Source organism: Amaranthus tricolor, chromosome 2, assembly GCF_026212465.1.
Source record: "Amaranthus tricolor cultivar Red isolate AtriRed21 chromosome 2, ASM2621246v1, whole genome shotgun sequence".
Taxonomy (NCBI): Eukaryota; Viridiplantae; Streptophyta; class Magnoliopsida; order Caryophyllales; family Amaranthaceae; genus Amaranthus; species Amaranthus tricolor.
Window position 1 is genome coordinate 27,571,295 of NC_080048.1, and position 26,123 is coordinate 27,597,417.

The following is a 26,123-nucleotide window of genomic DNA, read 5'->3' on the forward strand; positions in this document are numbered from 1 at the left end:
GTATTGACCGATTATGTAACACACCTGAATTTTTGATCCCTTATATAAAACCAAAATTACAAAGGACGGGAGGAAAATCGGGTGTTGCATAAAAATAAAATAAAATAAAACTTTATTATTGTAAGTGGAAATTTCAACATCAACTCTGCTCAAAATTGAGGTGACAAAATAATAGTTAAACATAATAATGTAAATAAACTAATTTAAGACCTCATTGCCTTTCAATAATATGTGACAATCGAATGTTTCATTTTCGGCTCCTCAAATCATTAAATCCAACACGGATCGCGGTTCCAGTGTCAACGCATGAGCTTTAAAAACAACGAAAGTAGTTTTCTAATGCCACAGAACTGACAACTACGCAGCGAAAATTGTAAACAATTACAAGAGGTCACATTGCCTCATACCAAAAGCTTATATATCTCAAATATTACAAAAACATAATAGGAGCTACAAAATCAAGTTTATGGCATGGCCAATGCTACAATCGCACTCAACAAGTCCCTCCAATGCAATGCATAAATAGCTCCAAAACCTGTTATGCCCGAATATGGTCTTCCTACTGATCTACAATTTTACGATCTTACAATCTAAAAATAGGCCACCGATCCGGATTGTAGGTAGGATCTTAATGTTGTTAGAATCATATGATCCTAATTAGCTCTAAAATTTAGGTGGTAAGATCATAACACGATTATCCTACAAGGGTAGTTCCAATTGCAAAAAAATTTCAGATAATCCTAATTTTACGTATGTGTATATATATACATATCTAAATAATTACACCAATATGACTAAAATTCAAATTTTCTTGATTCGCATTTTAAAAATAATTATTAAAATTTTTTTTGAAAACATAATAGTTCAAGTCAAATAAACTTTTTTTGCACCTTAAAAGTTAAAAAAGAGCAAGTATAATTGATAATTAGTTTTCTAAAGCATATTAATGCGTATTTGTAGGATCACACGATCCTACGATCCGATTCTATCAATTTCGATCATACCCCGTCAACAATTTTACATAAAATCCTGATCCTATCAAACTTTGGGAACAACATCGAAATTCATAAACAATCAATAAAAACAAACACATTAACATGAGTAATCAACAAAATCTTAGAAGTAAGGACCATAGAAAAACCTATAGAATAACAACATTGCACTACAATAAGGATTCTACTCCTTAGTCTAAACACTTTCTAATAATTATTCTACGATTTTCTTTTAAATCTTCTAAACTCTAGAAGTATCTTCAAGAGTAATATATCCTTATTTTACTTTTTGACATTAGTAACAGAACTAAGGGCATTATCGGTCAAACGGTGCCCATGGCGAAGTATAAGCTTATACCCCCTCTAGCTACCCTCTTAAGTCCTACCTTCGGGATCTAAAACAAACTTGGGTACCCAATGACAAAAGTATGCTCATACCTCTTGTACGGTGATCCTTTTTGATCTCACTTCGGAAACTAATAAATCAACTAAATATTAATCAAGTGGAGTCACGCCAACTAAGCTTAATCCAAACTCATCAGTAGAGGAATCCCTTAGAATCCAAGTAGTCGTAACTCATTCTCACTACTAAAGCAATTGTCCTCATACTCTTCTAATACCTTTATTTTATGCATCTATACCACTTCGAATTTCAAGGGTATCATGATCAATAACTTTTCAAATGAAGTAACTGATAGTACTTTACGATCCTAATACGAGGCATGTAGCCTTAAATCTCGATAATACTTTAAAACAATTAGATATAATTGTTAATCACTGCGTATACGTAATTGTAACTATTACTACAAGACAAAAAGTCGCGATAATCATCCAAAACAAAGTTTTACCATTCTCTTATAAACTGGGCACCTTTATAAGTTAGGAGTAAAACTTATAAGTATACTTATCTACTTTGTCATACCAACTAAACGCCAAAGTAACCACAATTATCTTTTCAAGATAAGTTTTCAAATACTCTTGCACACACACTCATTCAAGACTACTGAATTTATACTTGCTCATAAAGCCATACCCAAACCAACGTAAATAGTATAATAATACTGTCCACAACACAGCGGAAGACTTATAGTGGTCTGAACGAACTAACCTGTGATTCGATGATCACAGCAACTAATATCAGAGTTATTTAAAAGTTTTTACATAAATAAGTAAATACTATTTACAAAATATTATGAAATTATTACAATTTAATTTACGAATAACTAATTTACAAAATGCATTTCCAAAAGAAGTCCTCGCCTCGCCCGTAACACACAATACATGTAGGCATCCTCTCCACCGCAGAGCTAACCTGAAAATGGATCTATCCTCCGTAAGGGATAGACCCCATCAAAGACTATCAACAATTGAATTGTTGAGTAATCCAACAAACTATTATATTTTATATACAAGTCGTTAACAAACATCTTCAATTAAATTCTTTATTTTCTCAATTTGTAACTCTTTATAAAATATTAATTTATCAAAACCCAAACTCTTTTAAAAGACCGTTTGGTATCAACATAAATACGACTAAAAACCTTTGGTTCATAGTGAATCAAAATACGACTATAACTTTACAAGTTAATAGCGAAATTTAAAATGCAGCTATTACTTTACAAGTCAATAGCGAATACAACAATGATTTCATTTATGAAACGAACAAAACTTTATATACCAAACGTATTTATTCAAATCTCATATTAAAACAATGATATAACAACACTTAAAAACGTCTAACAACGGGCGATTGTTGAGCCGGCTTCCTTTAACTCAACTTTAGTAATGGCCTGCTTTTAGTAACTAGGAACAAAAACCAACCCTTAGTATTGGTCTGGAGGCGCTTATTTTTCGATATAAGTTTAACCGAAGCTTATTTATGAATTAATTTTTACAAGAAATGCTTATTTATTTCTAATTTTCAAAAAAAGCTAAGCAAAAAGCCATAAACTAAACACCTTCAATGTCAACAAAGAAGGAACCTTTTAACCTTTGGCAAACATCCCCCATTCCATGCATGAGGGTTTTTACATTATATATGATAGTATAATAAAAAGGATTGGAAGAATATAGTTAGAATCCACAACCACATGAATGAACTGAATGCAACTATTACTTTGTTTGTAAGATGAAAGTAAGTCTCCAATACGTAAAAAAGAAAAAACACCAAAAACAAAAGCCTGCGTGATAATGTACAATGCTGCATGCCTACATGCCATCACAAGCAATGCTGAATAACATTAATGGACTCTTTCCCTTGACGCAACGCAGTATCTTCTGTGAGAGTGGTACAACCATCAGACGATTTCGAAACGATTATTTAACTGCAAAGAGGGTACAAGAATAGAGATGAGACAACCCTGAGGCTTAAAAAAAGATTACAATAGGAAATATCAATTGCTCCTACAAAGACTTCCTAACGAAAACTCCAAAAGTAACCCATCAGCATTTGACCCAAGCAAGAGGAGAAACTCGAGAACCTCTCAAACTACATCCAACAGAATAAATTAATCCTTAAACACTCTTCTATCTATCACTATTCAAATAAGACAGAATGACAAAAATGCAACATCGCCAAACTAGCTAAGGGGCTCTCAGATCCAAAATCAAAAACTCTCAATTCAAAGAAGACTCCGTTTGTCATAGGTACTATTCAGGCCTCTCCAATGATGCTAAACAATAAGAAACTCCAGTGTTTGAAATTAGGATAAGGAGAGAAGAAAAGTCGAGTGAAAGGAAAATATTAGCAACGAAGAACTTACATTATATAGGACTATGGGTAACAAATAATTAGATTATTAGGTCAGCAAACAGGAGTGAAAGTTTTACAGGAGAGATATTAACCTTCTCTAATAATCAAAATCTCCTCAAAACGGAAAGACAAAGAAAAAGGTGTGTTGATATATGGTATGGTACAAAGCTGATGTACTATTTGTAAAACAGGAGCGCCTATATATGTTCTGTTGCGGAAAGGTCCATCGTTAGGGCGTACATTGCAACTGCACATTAATAGCTTTGAGAAAAATATTTTTCGACAAACCCATTATGGCATATAATCGTTTAAATCAAAGCCACTTGCATTATTTTTGCTTTGAGAGGTGGATGATGCAAGCAATCTTCTGCTCCTCTTAAACTTACAAAAAAATATGATGTAATGTGGCAAAATGATGCATCAATAGACAGTGACAACAATAAGCACTCATCAATCTTGTTCTTCAGCCAAGTATGGCGGAGTGACCATAACTCATCAAAGTTTAAAGCAATCTCTATTTACCCTTCCTTTGTTTAATACCCAAAGAGAACCTCCACCCTCTTTCTCTTCTCTAAGAATCCTTCCTAGCATACAATGTTTTAGAACATGGAAGTCCCAAACTTTCAACAAGTTTGACTTAAGTCAGAAACGCCGATAATCAAAATGACAAGAAAAATACTGAACAAAGGATTTCATCGAGAACTGGCCTTACAAACCCATTATAAAGGACATACACATAACTTCAAGAGCAGTACATAAGGGAATTCAGAAGTGTCATACAATCTACAAATGATATTACATACTGGATGGCTTTGTAAATATTAAATCACGTACTAGTACACTACCTCTAGTAACATTTACTCCTCTGCTCCAAATGCATTTGCTATATTCGGGAATAAGTAATTTTTAAGTTTTAGTTATAGTTAGGGACGAATAAGAAAAAAAACAAGTAGAAGAAAAAATGAGTAGAAAAGATTTAGAGATTAAGAGAAAGAATCAAAGGTCGTTGCCAAATAAGAAATATAACAAGTTCATTGCAACAACCCAAATAGAGATTGTAGCAAATTCATGAGATAGAATATTGTTTTACTTTGAACTAAAGAGCTCCAAGAGAAAAAGTAAAAAGCAGTCTCAACCAAATAAAATATAACACAACAGAGTAGGGGCTTAACCTTATAAAGCTATACAATTGTGGCTATGAACAAAAGCACCAGAAGTAACCAAAGAGAAAATCTCCGAAAATCCAAGTCACGCGCACTCCAGGGAACAGACCCCAATTTAAAATGTACATAATTTCGGAACAAAAGACTACAATTCAATTTTACCAAACAAAAGCTAGGATGGTAGGACAAACATGATACAACGACAGGAAGAATGCAAACCTTCTATGTACAGATTGGAAGAAAGATAAGTTTCAAAAAACGTTTAAGCTTTTACCTTTAGTCACGAAGCCAGAATGGCTGAAGAGAGAGGTTGTTTGTAGTTCTTGCATGAGCAGCTGCAGGTCCAGATGGAGGGGCATGCACAGTTATTGGAAGAAACCACTCACATTTGTCTCTCCCTTCAACCATAAGAGGATGACCATACCTGCCAACAATAGTGGGACAAATCAACTAAGGTGGAATTTCCTACCAGAATACCATTATCAGACACTAACATGCATTAATTATGATAATAAATTATAGACAGGAGGGAAAAAGTACACTAGGAGAACAAGTACACTAGAAGAAAAAGGCGTCCGCATTGTGAATTTAAAAACCCAAGAGACCGGAGAACACACTGCCAAGTGAATGCAAAAATTCAGACACTTTCCTCAAATTAATTTTAATTCACTCTAGAATAAGCTAAAATTGCCCTCACAAGATAGGAAAATTTAAATTGCTTTACGATTCTGCTATACCATCCATCCCTCTACTTTTATGGTCCATAAAATTAAAATTTTAGTGACATTAGTCTTATACATAGTCACACCCATTAAATCAAAGTCATTAAGCGGTTCCTACATGGGATAACAAAAAAGTTATTTTTGATTGATCCTTGATAGTAAAAATCATACACAACTTCATATAAATAAGTGGATATGATTTACTGAGCTATTTTACTATCGTCAGAAACCAAAGTACAATAAATCTTTAGCCCTATTCTACAAAAGCCTCATTAATGTTACAGTTGAGAAAAAATGATACCAACTCCTAATCATTGGTGGTTTAATTATGCAAGCATAATATAAACAATTGAGAATTCACATTGCTACAAGTACAACCACCATAACCTTAAAATTCAAAAGAGAAAATAGTGATGATTTTTCTCTTTTCCACCCCACACACATAGACTTCCATTCCATTATACTTGCTACATTTCACTTTATTACACAATCTAATGTACTGTTTTGGTCATTTATATCTTGAATATTGCATAACTAAAAATTATAAAAATTTGACAATATGAAAATACACGATTTGATAATTCAAAAAAGATTTCACTTGACTATATTTTTCTTTAACATTAGCCTCAACATATAAAACAAGTTTGCATGATGAACAGTACCAAAAATACTTGTGTAGCAAGTATTTAAGAACGGAGGTAGTATATGTATACATATATGCACACACACACATACACACACACACAACACATATATATAGAATATTCATGAGGCTTGATAAAAGGAAAACAAATGTGGATATATATATTACTCTACTACTCTCAATAGAAGTACTACTTTTATGTTATATCTAACTCTAACTAAACTTATTTCTGATTTAATTAAAACAACTAAAGTCCTAAACTAATTCGAATATTGTTAATAACTTGACATAACCATGAACAATCTCAATGCACATGCAAAGATTACCATGAGGCTTAATTTCTTGCGACATCCATGAAGTCCACAAGTTGGAGCCAACTATTTGCTTAAAATGCGTTCTAGTGTTCACTGTTCTAATGCTAACCGAATGCCCTATTTGCAATATAAACCATATCCAAACATGGAACATAACATCAAAAACCACCATGTTAGACTTATACCTCTAACAAATATATGAATATAGGTGCCATTTCATTGCAATTGTGCAATGGATTGTGAACTCGGCATATGCCTATCCCATTAGGGATTATATAAATTAAAGAAATTTGCACAACCTACCTATTCCAGTCAATATTCCGCGGAGTGGTAAAGAATTCAAACCGTAGAGCCCATTGAACAGACACATGAGGGGTTGAAAAGGACATTGGCCCATCCATAGGAATGGAGAAAAGGAAGCTTGTTTGCACCATATCAGCAACAATCTCATGATGGTCACTATGAACCTACAATTAATAAGATCACAAACAAAACAGTAAGACTTTTCATACTATGCAGATTGAAAGCAACAAAATGAATCACAAAAAAGCTCAAGTATTCTCAGCAGCAATCCAAGATGGAAACACTATCAAATTTTAATTGTTTGGCAAATTGATTTCCAAATTCACGTGCAATCAATTCCTAAGGCTAACAATTATGGACGAGAGGGCAAGTTCAAAATTATAATATAATAGCTTGGGTTTAAGACAGAGATGTACAAGGGAACGAGAGTTTCAGATTCATCCAATTTTCATATACGCCAAAGTCAAAAATGAAGAGAAATTTGGAGACTAAGGGATAAGAGTCAACACGTGACAATCATTAAGCAATTAGAATTTCAGAACAAGGAACCATTAACATATATGACAAGAAAAAATTTTGGGGTCTTGAAATTAAGTTCAAAACACATTATCACAGGGGTATAATGGAAGTTACAGAAGCATGATAAAACTATTCAAGTTCAACTTAATTACACTTGATCGAATTTTTAGATTGCTTGCTAAAACTTTAGGTTGATCAAGCAGACTTGCCTGTTGATGTTCGAGCACAAGCTCGTATAAGACGGGGGGCATGATCAAATCAAGCTTTCAATCAATAGATAAGCTTTGTTCATATTGATTGCTTAAATCAGATAATTTTAAAGAGATGTTCGAGCACAAGCTCGTACTCAACTTAAGATGGGGACCATGATCAAATCAAGCTTTCTATCAATAGATAAGCTTTGTTCATATTGATTGCTTAAATCAGATAATTTTAAAGGAACTTTTCTATTACTGTAAAGGTAGAGAACAATTACAAGATAAACATAGGCACCCAATACATTATAGTGTATAATTAATTTTTACACACAACAGTAACTTTTGGAGGCCATTATCTCGTCATTGATCCAATAAAAATTGAATACAATGTTGTTCAAGTTAGGGTGGTGAACCAAAACAACTTGAAATCAATGTTCATGTCTGTTTGTTTACTTAATGAACAAGATTTGACTACTTGTCATGCACACCTACTTAACGTATTCATATAATTGTTTGTTCATTTAGACCCCTACCCAAGAATTCATAATGAATGAGAAAGAAAAACATCTTTTAAGATATTCTAAGAAAGCATTGCTCACCTTTGTAAGTGTAGGAGAATTCCTACGAGATGGGTGCACAAAACGTCGATTAATCGTTTCTGAAATTTCCAAGGTGATGGAGACCTTGAAAACGATGAATCTAATTAGAAAACAACAGCAATAAAATCACAATATAAACACTACCATATTGCAGCAAACTAACTGCAGAATTCCCTTCATGATCCATACTGCCAGAAACTAATTTACCTCAAGGCACCTCCTTGTTTCATCTTCATGAAAAAAAGTAAGGGTTCCACCTATCTGTAAACAAAGTGTCACATAAATATTTTGATATAGGAACAAAATACAAATTCACAATGCTTTCCTGTGAATTTACCATATCACTGAAATAATAATTTGAATCTGACTTTTTGGGTGAGAATCTAAGCAGAACTTGATCATCAAGCTTGATGTTATACGATCTCCCTCGAATATAGCCTTCTGCTGCAAAAAATGTTCGAATATAATATAAAAAAATAAACGGGATCCAAGATGTGCTGAAACAGAATGTATGAGATATGAGAGTGTGATAATTACATGCAACGGATTCTGAAATCCCAATGGGAGAAGATGATCCTCTTTCGTCTTCGTCTTTAGAAGTCTTCGGGTTTCCTCTTTGCAGTTTTGGAGAGATAACATGAGGGATCTTTGACGACAAAATATCTGACAGCAGCAAGAACAAAATTTTTATGTTACAATTGGGCTTTGCATACATTTCACACTACAGGCTCTGAAAAAGGAGAAAAAGTGAAAAACAACGGTTGGGAAGAAATCAGCAGTTTGACTCACCTCCACTTGAGTTATGCAGAACTTCATCTGCTTCTGCATGCAAGAGTTCTCTAAAAGACCTTGAAGCCGAACCTTGTAGAGATAGTGAACTGCCAAATGCCTTGTAAATACTGTCTCTTGAAGGATTATATGAAGAAACAGATAAAACATCGTCCCTTGAGCTATCATAGCCTTCCTCGCCTCCATCATATATATCATTAGCCCTAACCTTTACAAAAAAGTAAAAACTAAGAAAGGATTCATGTTGCATCTGCGTTTGCCTCATGCTCTAGGGTGTTGGATTTTGAAATGAACTTGAGAGTCTTTACAACAACAATAATGTCAAAGTCTTAATCTCAACATTATAGACTCCACTAAACGAACAAAAAAGTCAACATGAGAAATTGTCACTAGCAAAGAGTTTTTTAAGGCTCTAGAGTCTAGAGTCTAGACCAATTTAGTGTTAAAAGTTTACAGTAGTGTAACTTTCCAATTCATGGAAAAGAAATAGAAAAATTCAACACACACAGACACACGACCTCGTCCAAGTCCGCATCCACGTCCCTCGCCCATATCCACACCTTACCCCTTTCCACCCTTAAATGCATGTTCGCACGCTCGCATACACAATCCCACACACTCACAAACACATGCACGCAAATATGTACATACACGTACATGCGCATGTACACATGTGCACACGAACAAATGTATATTCTCATCTTCCCTTCGAATACGCCACATTTACTACTTTGATTCGTCCCTTTGAATATGCCACATTTCTTATTTTGATAATAGTTCCACATTTTCTCTTTTGATCTCACCCACAAACTCATTCTCTCATCCTCTCTCTTCATCTCATCCATATATTTCTTCCATACACTTGTTTTTTTTGTCTTATTCACCAACTAAAACACAATAAAACAACTATATCTTTTGTTGCAAACTCTAAGGGTCAAATAGAGTATAATTTTTCAAACTGTATCAACATTTTGAACAAAGTCATCTAAGGTGGCAGTATGAGCATCAGTTCAGTTTCAATCGGGTGCAATTCAGTTTATCGCTGTGTGCACCACAGAAATGGAAACAGAATATTTCATGATTAAAAAAACCTGGTATGACAAAGAAACCGTTTTAGTTTTACTAGTAACAACTTTGAAGTGAAGCCACGATCTCAAACTGAAACTAAAATTTTGAAGGAAAATAGAACAGTTGGCATCTTGTGATAATTGAGATATATGAATGGTAAGTACAGTATCACTTAGAAAACTCCCAACTTTCAAGCTTTCTCTACTCTCTAGAATCTTGTCATACTCCTATCCTCAACCTTCTGAGCCTGCAACACTTCGTTTTATTTTCTATGCAAATGTCTCATCATTTGCTCTTTATTGACACTAATTGGGCATTAGATATATGGATAGGCTCTCCTGCATCTAGTTTGATGCTCAGAATCAAAAGGGGAAGTCACAATCAGTTATAAATCAAAGAGCCAGATACCAAAAATGTACCAGTAAGGCAAAAATACAAGTTATCAAGTTGTTCAATTTCAGGTTGAGAGCTTTTTCCCCTAATAATGCAAAAAGAGTGGAACAAAAGAAATATTTGATGATAAACTGCATGATATTATTAAGAACATTTTTTTAAGTTTTTCAAGTGATCACTGATCAATAATTAATTCCAAAACCCCTTGTTCTCCTGTTAAAGTGGTTTCATTTTCTATATTCTCAATTTCCACAAAAATTTCATTGCTCATTTTTTGCCTCCTTACTTGATTTACCAAATACCTGAATTTTCTGTCTCCAGCTACACACTCAGCAGCAAGAATAAATAAATTATCACTATAACCATTTCTGTTCTTGTCAATTATCTGGTAGATATCAAGATCTAAAGATTTCTACAAAACCTAGACCTGATAATTTGGATTGCTTGGAGCTAGAGACAGATGTAGCTTGATTTTGTGGATAAAATCTGGATTCACTACATGACCAGTGTAGTATCTTTTTTCTTGATTCTTCATCTACGAGCTATTGTGTGTTGTGTCAGCAATCAGGCCTTCTAGTATCAACTTAAAATAATAGGTCTATATGACTGTCTGAGCATAATAGCATCGCGTTGCAAAATAGATCAAGAGACCTAATGCCTTAGTCTTATGTCTATTCAACCAAAGGTCTAGTCAACATCTATACCTTCTTCTGACACAGCTAATAACTGAGGGAAGAAAAACATGTCTGCAGTGAAAAAGAGAGCAGAGAAAGCATATAGATATGTGTTCTTTTACTTCTTGAGAACAGTGGCACATATACCATGAGCATTTCCCATTTATGTCATATCAAGACGGGCAATTGCAGCACAAAGTGCCAGGTCTGAGCAACAATGGCATGAACAGATGTAGAAGAGATATCTCATACTTCCTCCGTTCCATTATACTTGCTACATTTCACTTTTTACGCAATCCAATCCACAATTTTGATCATTTACATCTTAAACTACACTTAGCTAAAAATTATAAAAATTTAATATTATGAAAGTATGTGATCAGACAATTCAAACAAGATCCCATTTGACTATATTTCTTCTTACACATTAGTCCTTATATATAAATTAAGCTTGAACGATGCATAGTACTCCTAAGTCTACTGTAGCGAGTTTTTCAAAACGAAGGAAGTAGCAACAGTTGTAGAAGGTTTGTACTTTATCAAGTGCCTTGAAAACTTATGATCAAATAAGATATTAATAAAAAAAACATAACAGCTTACCCATTCGGAGTCCCCATCAATCTCTTTCCAATATATATCGGTTTGAACAGTCTGGATGGGTACAATTCCTGCAAACATGACAAATTATTATAAACAACAAATGAACATATAATACGTTCTCCACTTGTAGACACCTATAACATTTGGACTTTTGATAGTATTCACTTTCTTATTTTGACCTTATTCTCTCACCAAACTTGTATAAATAACAGTGAAACAACTTGTTAAATTCGTTTCAAGGCTCATTTTCATGATATCAACTTTTTCTAATTTTTACTAGTACATGAAATGCTCATAAGTGTGAGTTCAATAGCGTGTAGAAGATAATATCACAAGTATTTAGAACCAAGGAAGTACACGATATGACCAATTTGAAGTAGAAATTAAGTTCGAATGAGAAGCAAAACGAACAGGAAATGCTTTTAAACAAGAACTCTACAAAGCCTAACTTGATTACTTTGAGCACTATTTATCAAACTAGAGAATTTCTAGGGAAAACAATTCTTGAAGCACCAAAATGCTCACATACAGGTTGCTGGTTTCATGTTCGGATCATATATAAATGGGTTAGAAACCCTTTGACCTGAACTTAGCATTTTTAGTGAATTTGGTTGAAAATAACAATCTTCACATGATCTATAACACATCATGTCAACAAGATTTCAACTCGCTTAAATCCATTTATATATATAGACAAACTTAAGACATTTAAAATTCGTTTAACCTATTTATTTCAGGTCAACCCAACACAATAAGAATTTGTTTGGTTAACAAATTAAGCAAATTACAAGTCATAGTACATGATTTCGCAAAAATGTTCAAATTTGAACTACCAATTCATATATTAGATTTAGCAAATGTTCATGGTCTAAAGTGTAACTAAGAAATCAGTATTTAGAAATTAAATGTTTAGTTGACATCACGACAAACACTTGAGCCTTACAAATTAATGAATAGGGTGAAAAAAAAAACCAAAAATGAAAACAAAAATTCAATGGACACTCGAATATTTTAATTCATACATATTGACCTGACTCGAAATTAACTTGTTAGATTAAATGAGCTACACAGGTTTCACTACCAAGAGTCAATCATATTCAACCTCTTTATTATCATAAACAAGTGTATACCAAGGCTAAGGTTGCGTACATCCGATCTCCAAACTCCAACCTAGGTGAGAGCCACTTAATGGCATTGGGTCAATGAAATGTTAATACATGTTTGTTTGAAGGTTTTAAATTTCGACCTTAACCTAACCATTTTAATAAACATGTCAGGTCAAGTAGACCCATTTACTTAATTGGGTCAAAAGTCTCAAACTAAACCACTTATTTCGGGTTAGAATAGATTTAGGTCGGTTAGCAAGTCGAGTCCCTAAAGGTATTATTGACCGTTTAGTCACAACATGATTTTTCTCAAAAGCATTCACCAATTTATCTTTTGCATGATTATACTTTTTCAAGAGTGATGGGAGAGGTTTTTAGTAAATCACTTTTGAGACCTTTTTATATATTCGAGAATTAATGTTTGTGTTACCCATACTTGGGAACTCATCTCTGACATGGGGTGCATGTCCTAGTGTCCACATCAACTAAAGTATGGAAAATTACAATGTTTTGATCCAAAATATGTCCAAGTGACCTACATATGTCTGAGTGCCAAAAATCCAACACGACCCACACAAGTAATAGAGGTAAATGAAGAGTTTAAGTAACAAAGTATCAGTTGACTGCATCCTCATGGTATAAAGCAAATGTATCATGAACTCAACCATAACATATAATGCTACAAAAAGTTAGCTAATGTTGAAGCCTTGAAGCAAAACATGATAAGCAAGAGTAATAAGCAGTAAACATATGATAGGATAATTATTTTAGTGAAAAGTACTCATGAAAGAGGAAAACATAAGTAACCCACCATTAGTTTGACCCTCTTCCGTTAGCAACCCACTTGCCTTTTGAGTAACCCAAATTTGCAAAGGAATACGAGTCTCCTGTAAATTAAAATATTGTCACATGGAAACGTTTTCCAATAACAATTTTATGCTCATGTGTCAAAAAACTTCTAGATATTCATTTTTTTATGCATATTAAATTCATGGACCAAATTTATTGATGTTTATTCAAGGATAATGTACAATGTTTGAATGATTGTCAAAGATTTTAATGAATAAACTCAGAATGACTTCACAATATCTATTTACAAGTTTGTTGTTTTGTAGATACTCTAATCAATTTGATGGTTTAAAATAATTTTTAATAATCTGAGCATTATATAAGTATTATGTGGTACATTAGTGGTTCTAAAGCTCCATGGGCTTGATTTAGCAACTAAAGAGCTTTGTTGGTTAATTTTCCCAGCACATACTCAAGAAATCTCTTATTATTATTCTTAACATTCTTAACATGCCAATGAAGTGTAATATCATTTACAGACCCTAGATAGAAGTTCAAAACTGCAAGAAAATGAATGAACAATATGGACCCACCACTTCAGTAATACTTTGAGCCATATTTCTCTCAGAATGGCCATTTTCCATAAGCAACCATTGTCCAGATAAAGTGCTTCTAACATAGTACATGTATCGAATTGTTGTACCCCTATATGATGGTGGTATGACGCTAGGCAAAACAGTTTGAACAACATCTGCAAAGACAGTTACCTAACAGGCAATTAGCATACAATATATGATATAAAATTGCAGGATAATTATTAGTAACGTGGAATACACCAAAAAAAAAAATTAGTATCTAGTAGAAAACTCTCATAAAATTGAAGAAACCCAGAATATTAAACTTCTTTAGGACCTAGCAACTAGATTAAACTTATATCACAAAGACTGAAAATTGTTGTTTCTCTTTAACTACAATCCAACATGTCATATGACCTCTACTCAGATGAAAGCAACTGAAAACAACAACAGACGAAATCATACCAGAGATATAATCATCCATAAAAGACAAGCGATTTTCGATGGCTTATTTAAATTGTACTTCACCAAAGAGCAAGAGAACATTCCACACTTGCTCCATGACATTCCAACTACCTTGTGTACGGGTTGAATGCTGCCTAAACAACCTCACGTAGCTATTACCACATACTTAATTAAGCATGTTAGTGTGCATGTAACACATAACTATACACACACATACACACACTACACACAGAGACACACAACATACACAATTGTTGGCTTGTTTGACCAGTTCGTAGCATTGGCTTTTTTGTTAGCCCGTTAAGTCAGCTATTTAAGTCGGTTATTGATGGAGATGATTGGAAAAAAATTGATTGTTGGTTGTTAAGAGAAAAAAAGGGTCAAAAAGCTAAAAACCAATGAATAAGCTACTCATGATAACTTTTTGATTTTGGATTAAAAGCGATTTACCGAACAATTTTAGGTGTTTGACCAACCTTAACCCAAAAAGCAAAAGTCAAAAAAAAAGTCAACCAAAAAACCAACACACGCTAAATGTTTTTCTATTAAGTAATCGATATCTTAAGGACCTTTTTTAAATTGTTTCCAGCTTCCTTACTTGGCCACCTTTATCATGAAAACTTCACAAGGGAAAGAGTATGATAAAAACCAATCACAAAAAATGATCCACATAAGCATCAGAACTGATGAGCAACGAGTCAACATCATAATAAAAAACAAGCAGTACAAACTTGAGTACCAAAGACCACAGCTAGACTTTGGACTTCAATGGTGCAAACCCATAAATTCGTTTCAGATTTTCTTAGCTTGTTAATCGACCACATCAATATTAGTTAGGAATTTGAGTTTAACTAATGTTTAGATATTTCTGGTAACTCAAATCAGTATTACCTATGTCGTGATTTGTTTCGGTAGGGGGATGAATTCGGTTCGCAATTTGCTAACAGGAAGGATTTCATTACATTTAGGGGTTATTTATTTTCCAGCTCAGAATTCATTTATCTAATTTGATATTGTTTTAACTCATTTTTGTAATACAGGCTACTTTTTTTGATTCAAGAACTGAGGATACTTTAATTGATTTTTTAACGAAAAATTAATATATTATATTTACACTAGCAGCATGAAAGAAACGAAAAGGAATGTATTGACTGAAGAAAAACGCAAACTGAGAAAGCGATAAGCTAGATAGAGGAAGGTTAAAAGCAAAGAGAGACTGATAAAAGACTAACTACCTCGACATTTATAGATATGAAAAAGGCAAAACACATGAAAAACTGAAATCAAATAACACTTCTTGATCCATCTTTACAAAATCATAAACACATCATTCCCTACCACTAAGACCTCAAACAAACACACAAGCATAGATCATAAAACCAATCACACAGACAAATCATTACAAAAAATTAATCAATGAAATCTTTGCAAAAGCTAACAAAAGCCAATTCGTATTAGACTACCAGTTAGATTTTGAGAGATACGAGTAAATATAAAAAGAACGTTCATCACAAATAAGACATGATGACTTGAAATGGCACCAAAAGATCACAAAATCCTATCTTAAACATTGCAAAACACTTATGAGAGTGAAACAAGAGGAAATCTACAACATTTCATATGTCATGTACATTGTTTCTAATTAACTATTCAATAGCAAACATCAACTTCAACTTTGCATAAATAAGGATTGCACATAATATAAAGAGTCAGTTTACAATAGTTTATTATAATCCAAAACCAAAAAACTACTATATTTGGCTAATTAGACATGAACACAATTGGGATTAATGCTACGATTATCCTCACCAAATGAAGAAAAGATAATGTTACTATTCAATTGACATGAAGTGGATAAAAAAAATGAAATCATAACTTGAAACTAATTATAACTATCTTCATACATGAGAGTTGGGATTTGGGAAGAATGGTTCAAAAAATTAACTCACACTTTTTAGTGGCGCCGGAAGAAATGATCTGGTTCGAGACTAATGACCTTGTAGAACAATCCAAGAAGATATGTTCACCTGAAGGGGACAAAAGATTAATGGTTGATACAACATGCATAGATAGATGACCACTTCTTTTATCATTCTACAAATGATAACGGGCAATCCAAGAAACCTACATACAATTGTTTTCATAGACTACAACAAAAAACATTTCATACACAATCTTAGATATGAAAATAATTAATCAACATGGAAGACTACTCTTCATTAACACCCATTTCATTAGGTACTGAGAGACCAAACATGAAACAAAATTATGAGCTTGTGGTTATTAAAGTTGCAACATTGTGAAGAAATGGTAACAATAAAATGATGAAATGGTTTTTAAATAATAGGATATGTAACATTATAGAAATAATTTTGAAATGTTTTCAAAAAGTAGGATATGGAACCAAAGGAGTATTATGTAAAAAAAAATCTTCCAATTATGTTTCTATTATGCTAAGTCCACGTTTGTGTACGTGTGTCTTAGATAGAGCAGTTTTACTAAAAAGGGATTCTTAGTTCTCAAAAATTGAATAGTGAAAGTAAATAAAGCAATGCAAAAATGGAGCTAGAAATGTATGCATGGGAAGGAATCTTATTTCTAACCAATTTGTCAAGCATTTTACTTAGATTGTCCCCTTTTTTGAAATGTCAACCCTATCTTTTACTTCCTTTCACCCTTTCCCCTTTTTTTCTTTTCCTCGTGTTCTTCCCAACTCTATATCCCCTCAATATCTCTTACTAAACTCATTACTCTTCTAAATGTCTCCTAGTAATCAAGATTATGGGTGCATCCATGACACTAATCGTCAAGCTTTTGTGATATATCTCTCTATTGATTCCACACATGCACCACCACGTCCATTTTCCAAAGTTTTCTTTTTTCGAATTTGAACTGATTAAAATACTCAAAGGACATTAAACCTAGTAACTTTTGCTAATTTTTTTTGTTAATTTATAATGTATAAGCATTTTTAAAGTTGAATAAAGGGTTTTAAACTTTGCAATAAGTATACTGAATATATCCTTTCAATCTATGTAAAATAGTCATAGAGACAAATGATCTTTCAGTAGCCCTAAATCTTTTTATGGTCCAAATGTTAAAATAACAACAATAACAGCTATGTCAGAGACTTAATCCCAAAAGATTAAGTTTGGCTGTATAAACCGAAGTATTAGTAATTACAATAGATGTTCACATGAATTCTTTTTCATTTTTTTCGATTTTCAACAATCTCAAACTATTAGTCAATTCTTCATATCCCTTACATTTCTACCTTCCAAGTGATCTTTGGTCTTCTATGCTCTCTCTTTAAGTCCCCCGTGTTCCAACTTTATATCTTAACGGTTTACTAATACTTGTCTTTGTACATGTCCAAATCATCATAAATGATTATCTTTCTTCTTTTCCCCAATATTTACGACTACTAAACCCTTCATAATATATTTGTTTCGGATTTGTCCTCTAAGATATCTGGTATGTCCACTCATCCATCCAAGTATTCGTATTTCCTCTACTCATATCTTCCTACTATGATTCGTTTTAAAAGTCCAACATTCTGATTCATATGGTAGCCGTTGGCCTAATAGTTGTCAATAAAAATTTTTCTTTCGCTTTAGGGGCACACCTCAATCACATAATATCCAAGTAGTTGCTCTCCATGCTTGCAGCCCAAACTTAAATCTATAGGTCACGCCTTGGGGTCCAAAAGTAAAAGTTCAAAGTTAAATAAAAAAAAACTTAAAATTAATTTTAAAAAAGCATCCTTGCACGCAAGCAAGAATTGACTGCCCATAGTGCAAAATATCATTTGCATCTTTTGTAATGTGTTTTAAGTTAACCACAACCGAAGTATAAGTTGATACAACTGCATGCTAAGACTAGGATTTGATATCAAATTTTTACTGTATGATAATACCCAAAACTCCTTTAGTTTTCTCCCATGATGTGTTCTATTTAAAAATCAGTGAAAATTTCATATCAAACCTTAAAGATAATTTTCTCAATCTTATCGTTAGGATTTTGGAAGACTACTTTGTGATCAAGTGAATCAAACCATACATTGCCTCATTAGACATGTCCTGAATATTTCTCCTTTGAAACTTTGGTCCCTTAAGGAGTATTGAATAGGGGATAGTAGATCTTCTATGCTAATATTTTGGGCTCTCCCTTTTTTGTCTTTTATCCAAATTCAAAAATCAGTCACTTCAAGCATGTTAATAAACACTTGATGGGAAATATGAGAAATAACTTGGTCTAGTTAAGGGGACAAATATCAAAACAGCACATTTCTTTACAAATTAGGTAAGGAGAAGCTAATTGTGCAACACAATGCTAACACAAATCAGCCAACTTAGGGATATTGAGGAGAGCAAAGGAGCTACTGTCTACGATGGAAAGCTTTTACATGTGTAATAGTTTCTAAATGGTAGCAATTTTCTGAGGGTGAAACTGTTTCTCTTGGCATGCTTGCACTAGAGGTGCCCTTCCTACTAGGAATGAAATGAAAAATGAGAAACAGCATTGTTTGAACAGTTTCTAGTGAGGAGCATTGACGCTTTTGTTGCCATTTGTAGAGCTAGATTCGACGAATGTTTAAAGTTCAGCTGACTGATCCCCCACCCCATCCTCCCACCAACATCATCATCACCATCACCACCAACCCCTATCCCAACTACCCAAAAACGTCCTAAAACTCAAAGCACCAACTAAACTGAGTAAACCTCTAGGCTTTAGTAACTTACCTACAACAAGCACCATTTTCAGATGACCTATCTCAATTCACAATTCATAAATCACAGCACATATACATACAATAAACCAGATACAGCACAACATTGCGTTGCCCCAACGCCACCAAAGTAGGTCCAGCATAAACACGTAAAAAAAGAGTGGGATGTATACAACCTTACTCTTATAAATAAAGCAAAAAGGCTCTAAATGCGGTCGAACCTAAATAGCATACGCCATCTACTACTCCGCATAGATAACAGTAGTGCTTGGCAAATGTCATCTTTGTTGTTTTATTAGCTATTTTTGTTGGCTTTCAAACTAGTTAAATAAGACAAGCTATTTGGGAACAAGCGCACACATAATTTGATGACAAAAAAATTAGAGACATGAAGAACGCCATCAAACGGCTAAAACATAAGTCACCAATGAGAATAAAGTAAAAGTACAAACCTTTTCTGAGTTTAGTTCCAGGAAGTGGTTTCTGAGTGGTAAACCATTGAGTATCAAGCTTCTCAACCCCTTGAAGCTCAAAACCAAGTCTTTCTACCAAAAGGGATCTCTCAGAACTGCTCGTAATTTCATGGGAATTGCTGGGATCATTAGGGTTCTGAATTGTAATGGTGATCAAGACCTCATTACCAGGTCTATACACATTCTTGTCAGTTTCAAGTTTTAAACTTGGACTTAATTCTTGTAATTTTCTATCGATTGAGCTTTTTGGGTCTTGTTTATTACTTGATTCTCCAATCCCAAAAAGGGAAAATCTTCTAGAATATTCTGGAGGAGGCATTTTGCTGTTGGGTTTCTGAAATTTTGTTCTGGCTTTGTGACAATGTGATTAGATAGATCGGAAGAAAGAGTAAACTTGGAGGAATTTGTCCAAAATTAGTGTGAATCAAGGAATTGTGAATGGTGCGATTTTCGAGGGTAATCAGGAATTAATTGCTTCGAGTAACCAAATCTTGGACGGGAAAGGTGGGGGATGGGAAATGATGTTGGCAAAGCCAATAGAGACAGTTTTGGATCAGCAAATTTATTGTCTAGAGGGAAATTCTACCAATACCCCTCATAGTTTTTGACTAAAATTAAAGTGTGCAAGTGTCAAATTATCTACATGTAATGGTGATGATTCATTGACTCAAAAGATGACATATCACGTTGAGAGCAATATTACGGATGTAATAAAAGGGCAATTAAATTAGTGATTAATTGCTAATTTATTCGTGAGCTAATGTGTCACTTAACGACTAGTAATGAAAGGCAATTAAGCTATAAATAATGGTGAACTTTAATATGGTTATATTGTCATGTATTGTTATAGAGTTTTTTTGTTATGTTAAATATTGGGTGTTAATGTGCTATTGATAGTGAATTTAGTGAGAAGTTCAGAATGATGTATGAGCGTCTATATAAGGGTACATCATCCATAGAATCAAATTACCGCAATGCCCATAAACAACTTATTGAGACGGCTATACAATGTAAGGGGGCTATGGTAAACACCAAGAGAGGGTTTCTTTTATTTATTAATATTGTGAGATCTCCATTGTGAGATGTTTGGCCTGAAAGGTTGTTTTCAAGTATGAGAGTTTAGTCATGGATGTATTATTGAATCCATTAATGAGAGTAAACATTTGTTGAGGAGAAGGTATCCAAGATATCTCATAAACTTGTGTGTTTGTTGTTTCTTTTGTTCATACACTGTTTTTCATCAATTTTTACATTTGTACTTACCATTGTTGGGTCCAAGCACCCCCTCTTTCAATTGGTATCAGAGCTTAGTTTATTTCTTAGGGGTGTTGAGCGAGGAAAGCTTGAAGATTGATAAAAGAAAGATGGTAGAAGTTGAGATGTGTTTACATGTTTTGTTGAAGCCATTGGGTTTGTTGAAACCTTTGAGGAGAAAAAAATAGTTAGTGTGCAAGAGATAAGGAATTTGTTAATGGAGTTGTCCATAGAGAAAGAGAACTTATTGACAATGGTAGTAGTGCAAAAGCTAGTGATGGAGTCTTTTTTATTGAGAGTTGAAAAACTTGAAAGTGCTACTAAGGGTAGTGCAAATGGTAAGAAAATACCATACATGGAGGTTGGTCTGATTGTTGATGAGATTCCATCTATAAGGGATGGTAAAATCATTTAGGAAAATATATCATAAAAGGATACTAGAGAGAAAATCGGGATTAAGAGGGCAAGAATTGGGTATGGGGATAAGGTGTCATTTCCACAAGAGAGGCCATATTCAATATACTTATAATAAGTTGAAGAGAGATCTTCAAAACTTGAAACTTTTGAAGGAGATGAAAAGGCCAACTACGGAGGTTGGTGATGATGAGAAACTCAAACGGAATAGGAGAGAAATTCCATTTGAGAATGATGATGTGCTCTCAAACATTGTTGATAAGGGCCTTGTGATGAAGGCTAATTGTGATGTTGATAATGGTCATGTGCTGTTGGCCAAGTGTGATGATGATGGTGATTGAATATGATAAAAGCTTGTTAACAAGGATAATGGCTTGTGAACATGAAAGGGTGATCTTGCTTAGTGGTGAGGAAGTTGTGATAGAAGCCATTGGAGAGGTGCACTTGAAGATGCACAAGGGCTTAGTGAGGAAGCTTAGTAGTGTGAGATACATACCTAAGATGATGAGAAATCTAATCTCATTGAGAAGATTAGAGAAGATTGAGTACACCATGAAAACTCAAAGTGATAGAGTTTTAAAGGTGGCAAATGGATGCTTAGTGCATCAGAAGGGAGTTATGGAAGACATTAGCCATGTGTTGCTAAGGAGTGGAGATTTACATCATGTGGAGAGTGGTGAAAGACTCAAGTACCAAGACGGGTGACATTTGTAGATGGTGACTACCATGATGGGGGTGCACAAAGAAGGTTGATAATGGGTTTGATCTTAAGGGGGAGCCAAGACTTAAATCATATGTTGATGTTGTGGTTGGGACACCAAGAAAGGTGGCTCTTGATGATAGAGATAGATTTGGCCTTGATGGGGAGATTTTTGGTGTAACTACTAAATTATCTATGTGTGATGATGGTGACTCATTGACTCAAAATGAGGCACATCATGTTGAGAGCAACACTAAGGGTGCAATAAAAAGGCAATTAAATATATAATTAATTGCTAATTTATTGATGAGTTAATGTGTCACATAATGGCTAGTAATAAAGGGCAATTAAGCTATGAATAATGGTGTGCTTTAATATGGTTTTATTGTCATGCATTATTATAGAGTTTATTGATATGTTAAATATTGGGTGTTAATCTGGTATTGATGGTGAGTTAGGTGAGGATTCTAGAATGATTTATGAACCTTTATATAAGGGTACATCATTCATAGAATCAGGGCCGACCCTAGGGTTAGGCAAGTAGTCCCACCGCCTAGGGCCCAATAAATTTAGGCCCCAAATCTATACTTCCTCCGTTCTGAAATACTCGCTACATGACGGTTTTTGACACTATTCATCGTTCAAGCTTAATTTATATATTGTGGCTAATATGCAAGTAAAAATATAGTTAAGTGGGATCTTGTTTAAATCGTCTAATCGCATACTTTCGTAATATTAAGTACCTAGTACGAGTAATTAAAGAAAATAAATTCTAATCTAGCCATGCTACAGCACGCATATAGCAAGAAAGAGGAGAAAGCAATGGAAAGTTAATTAGGTTTGTTGTTTGCATTTCCATTTTCCATATTTGTTTCATTTTTCATAAGGAATATTGAAAAATAAATGGAAAGGGGAAAACTTCCATTTTTCGAAAGAGAAAAACATGGGATTGAAAAGGGCTTCTACATTTGACATAAATCTTCATTATTCAAAAAGCTATGAATTTCTGCAATTTTTGGATGAGTTCAACACTTTTTGCTAATTTATTCTTAAGTTTTATTAGTTTTTAAAAAGTTTATTCTAATTTATTCTAATTTTAATATTTTACAATTGTTTATGTTGAACATTTAGCATATATTAAATCCTAAGTAATTATCACCAAGTACTACAAATAGTAGTAGGACAAAATGTATTTAAAAGTACAAGGCCCAAAAAGGATTCAAAGAGAAGGACAAAAGACAAATTAGAAAACCGATTCAGCAGGAAAAGTTGACAAGGCTTTCTTAAGAATGGGCCAAAAGCCAACTCGGTTTTAGGTGCTGAAATTAAGATTTTTTCCAGCAGGAAAATCGGAGTTGGCTTTCCTGAAGATGGCCCTAAAGCCAACTTGGCTTTAGGTGCTGATCAGATCGTTGTGATTTTCGTGTTCTTTAAATTAAGTGCATTAGATTCCTTCTTTTATTCCATATCGATTCTAATGTTACAAATGCTTAATGAGGAGGAATAATTCTTATGAATACCATAGTTATAATGGTATTGATTGATGGTCATTATGCTTGATCATTAATGGGTGATTGAATGTGCCATGACACCAATTTTCTGAATTCTCTTGTCTTTGCTTTCTCTCCTACTTGTGTTCTTTCAAAATGAGTTGTAAGCTTCTTGTTAAAATTTTCCAAAGTTTATAATTCATCAAACAATTTGTTATTAAGTAACATACCCTAAGTACTAAGGGTGTGTTGTGTTGTTTGATCTCGTTGTGAATTTCCAAGTTTCAACCCAAGTACCTTTTTGGGGGGAAATATCACAAAAGAAAAGTGATTACACGCCTGCAACAGCTATCAAGTTTTTGGGTAACGGTTGTCGTTATAAAGATCATCTTCAACTTTGTTCTAAGTTCTTTTTGTGTAAGTTTATTTTAGCCATCAACAAAAGAAAATACAAATTCTTACATTGTAATTTGTATTTGAATTATTATTTATAATAATCTTTTATGATATTTTTCTTCGAGATGGCAAGTATCAAAGAACTAACTTCGAATTTCACTAAGTTGGATAAGTTTGTTGACGTCGATTTTCAACGTTGGCAAAAGAAAATGATGATCCTTCTCACCACTTTAAACGTGACTTATGTGGTAAGTACCCCCAAATTGGAGGAGGTAGAAAATGAAACCCTTGAACAAACAAGGAAAAGAAGTAAATGAGAGAACGATGACTTCATTTTTCGGGAATACATTCTCAACGGAATGCAAGACTCGCTCTTTGACATCTACCAATACCATGAGTCCGCAAAGGAATTATGGGGAGAATTTGGAGAACAAATACATGGCGGAGCATGCTAGCTCCAAGAAATTTCTTATAAGTAATTTTAATTCTTATAAGATGGTTGAAAATTGCCCCGTAATTGACCAATTTCTTGAACTACAAAGAATGCATGCTAATATGAAAAATTCATGAAATTAATATGGATGAAGTTTTTATCGTTTCAAGCATTATAGACAAGTTGTCTCCTTTTTGGAGGGATATTAGACATGCTTTAAAGAATAAAAGAGAGGAGATTATACTCTTCGATCTTGGACGACATATAGTTTTTGAGTCTAGCATAAGGATTCAAGAGAATCAGAAGGATGAAGATCCTAATGCTGATACCATTAACATGGTTGTGGAGGGGAAACCATCCCATTTCGGTGAGAAAAAAAAAAGAAAAATACATCTTTCAAGGAGAAGGCTACTAGTTCTAACGCTAGTGAAAAGGTATATTGGGAATGTGGCAAGCCCGGGCACAAAAGAAAAATTGTTTTGTTTTCAAGAACAAGTAAAAGAAGGCAAAGGTTGGTTAAGCTTCTACAAGCAAGGACCCTCCTATTCAAGGTGATCATGCAATTTTGATTAATAATTCTTCTTTGAATTTTTCTTCAATGAATACTAAACTTAATGTTATGCAGGATGATACTTTGTCTTGGTGGATCGATTCGGGGGCTTTGAGACATGTATGAAACTCTACAAAATAGTTTAAAACCTTACAGAAGGTGGTTGATGGGGAGCATCTCTTTATGGGAAATAATGCACCTATCATGGTCTAAGGCGAAGGACAAATTGAGCTATTGTTTACTTCGGGGAATCTCTTGGTTTTAACAAATTTTTACTATACACCCAAGATTAGTAGAAATCTTGTCTCGGGACCAATCTTGAATCGATTGGGCTACAAACTAGTGTTTGAAGCGGATATGTGTATTATCTCTAAGAATAACTTGTTTGTAGGACGTGCTTATCTATGTAATAGTCTTTTTAAGTTATCTTTAAATTTGAATAAAGATATGATTTTTAGTGTTGAAACTTCACCTATTAATGAAAAAGTTGATTTGCATTACTTGTGACATGTTAGACTAGGATATGTGAATTTTGATACAATTTCTTCTATGTCTAAAACATGACTTAATTCCTATTTATTCTAAAAAGTCAAAAAAATGCAAAACATGCATGTTAAATAAGATCACAAGAACACCATTTAAAAGTGTTGAATGTAAATCTGAGATTTTGGACTTAATACATAGTGATCTTTCTGACTTTCATAGTACACCATCATTGGGAAATAAGAAATATATCATAACTTTTATTGATGATTATTACAAGTTTTGCTATGCATACCTTTTACATTCAAAACATGAGGTTCTTAATTACTTTAAGATTTACATAAATAAAGTAGAAATACAAATTGGTAGTAAACTTAAAAGATTAAGAACTGATAAAGGAGGTGAATATTGATCCAACTTACTTCAATTCAATGGGTATTATACATGAAACAATTGTCGGATACGCACCACAATCAAATGGTGTGGCGGAGAGGAAAAATTGTACTCTACAAGAGATGGTTAATTCCATGTGATCCTA

The 26,123-nt window shown here is 33.6% G+C and overlaps 1 protein-coding gene across 2 annotated transcripts; it reads right to left on the reverse strand.

The window, feature by feature from the left end:
* Positions 1 to 2,035: 2,035 nt before the first annotated feature.
* Positions 2,036 to 20,582, reverse strand: LOC130805354 (uncharacterized). 2 transcript variants are annotated; one of them, XM_057670123.1, is made up of 13 exons: positions 19,845 to 20,582; positions 16,613 to 16,690; positions 14,217 to 14,374; positions 13,646 to 13,721; positions 11,729 to 11,796; positions 8,994 to 9,201; positions 8,742 to 8,867; positions 8,542 to 8,648; positions 8,412 to 8,465; positions 8,205 to 8,288; positions 6,890 to 7,053; positions 5,182 to 5,331; positions 2,036 to 2,316 (listed from the first exon to the last, which is right to left on the reverse strand). In XM_057670123.1, the coding sequence occupies exons 1-12, from the start codon at positions 20,182 to 20,184 to the stop codon at positions 5,184 to 5,186; spliced, it is 1,611 nt and encodes a 536-aa protein (XP_057526106.1). In that variant the 5' UTR covers positions 20,185 to 20,582; the 3' UTR covers positions 2,036 to 2,316; positions 5,182 to 5,183. The 2 variants fall into 2 exon arrangements, with proteins under 2 accessions (XP_057526106.1, XP_057526105.1); XM_057670122.1 differs by lacking the exon at positions 2,036 to 2,316 and adding an exon at positions 2,959 to 3,316.
* Between the last annotated feature and the right edge of the window lie 5,541 nt (positions 20,583 to 26,123).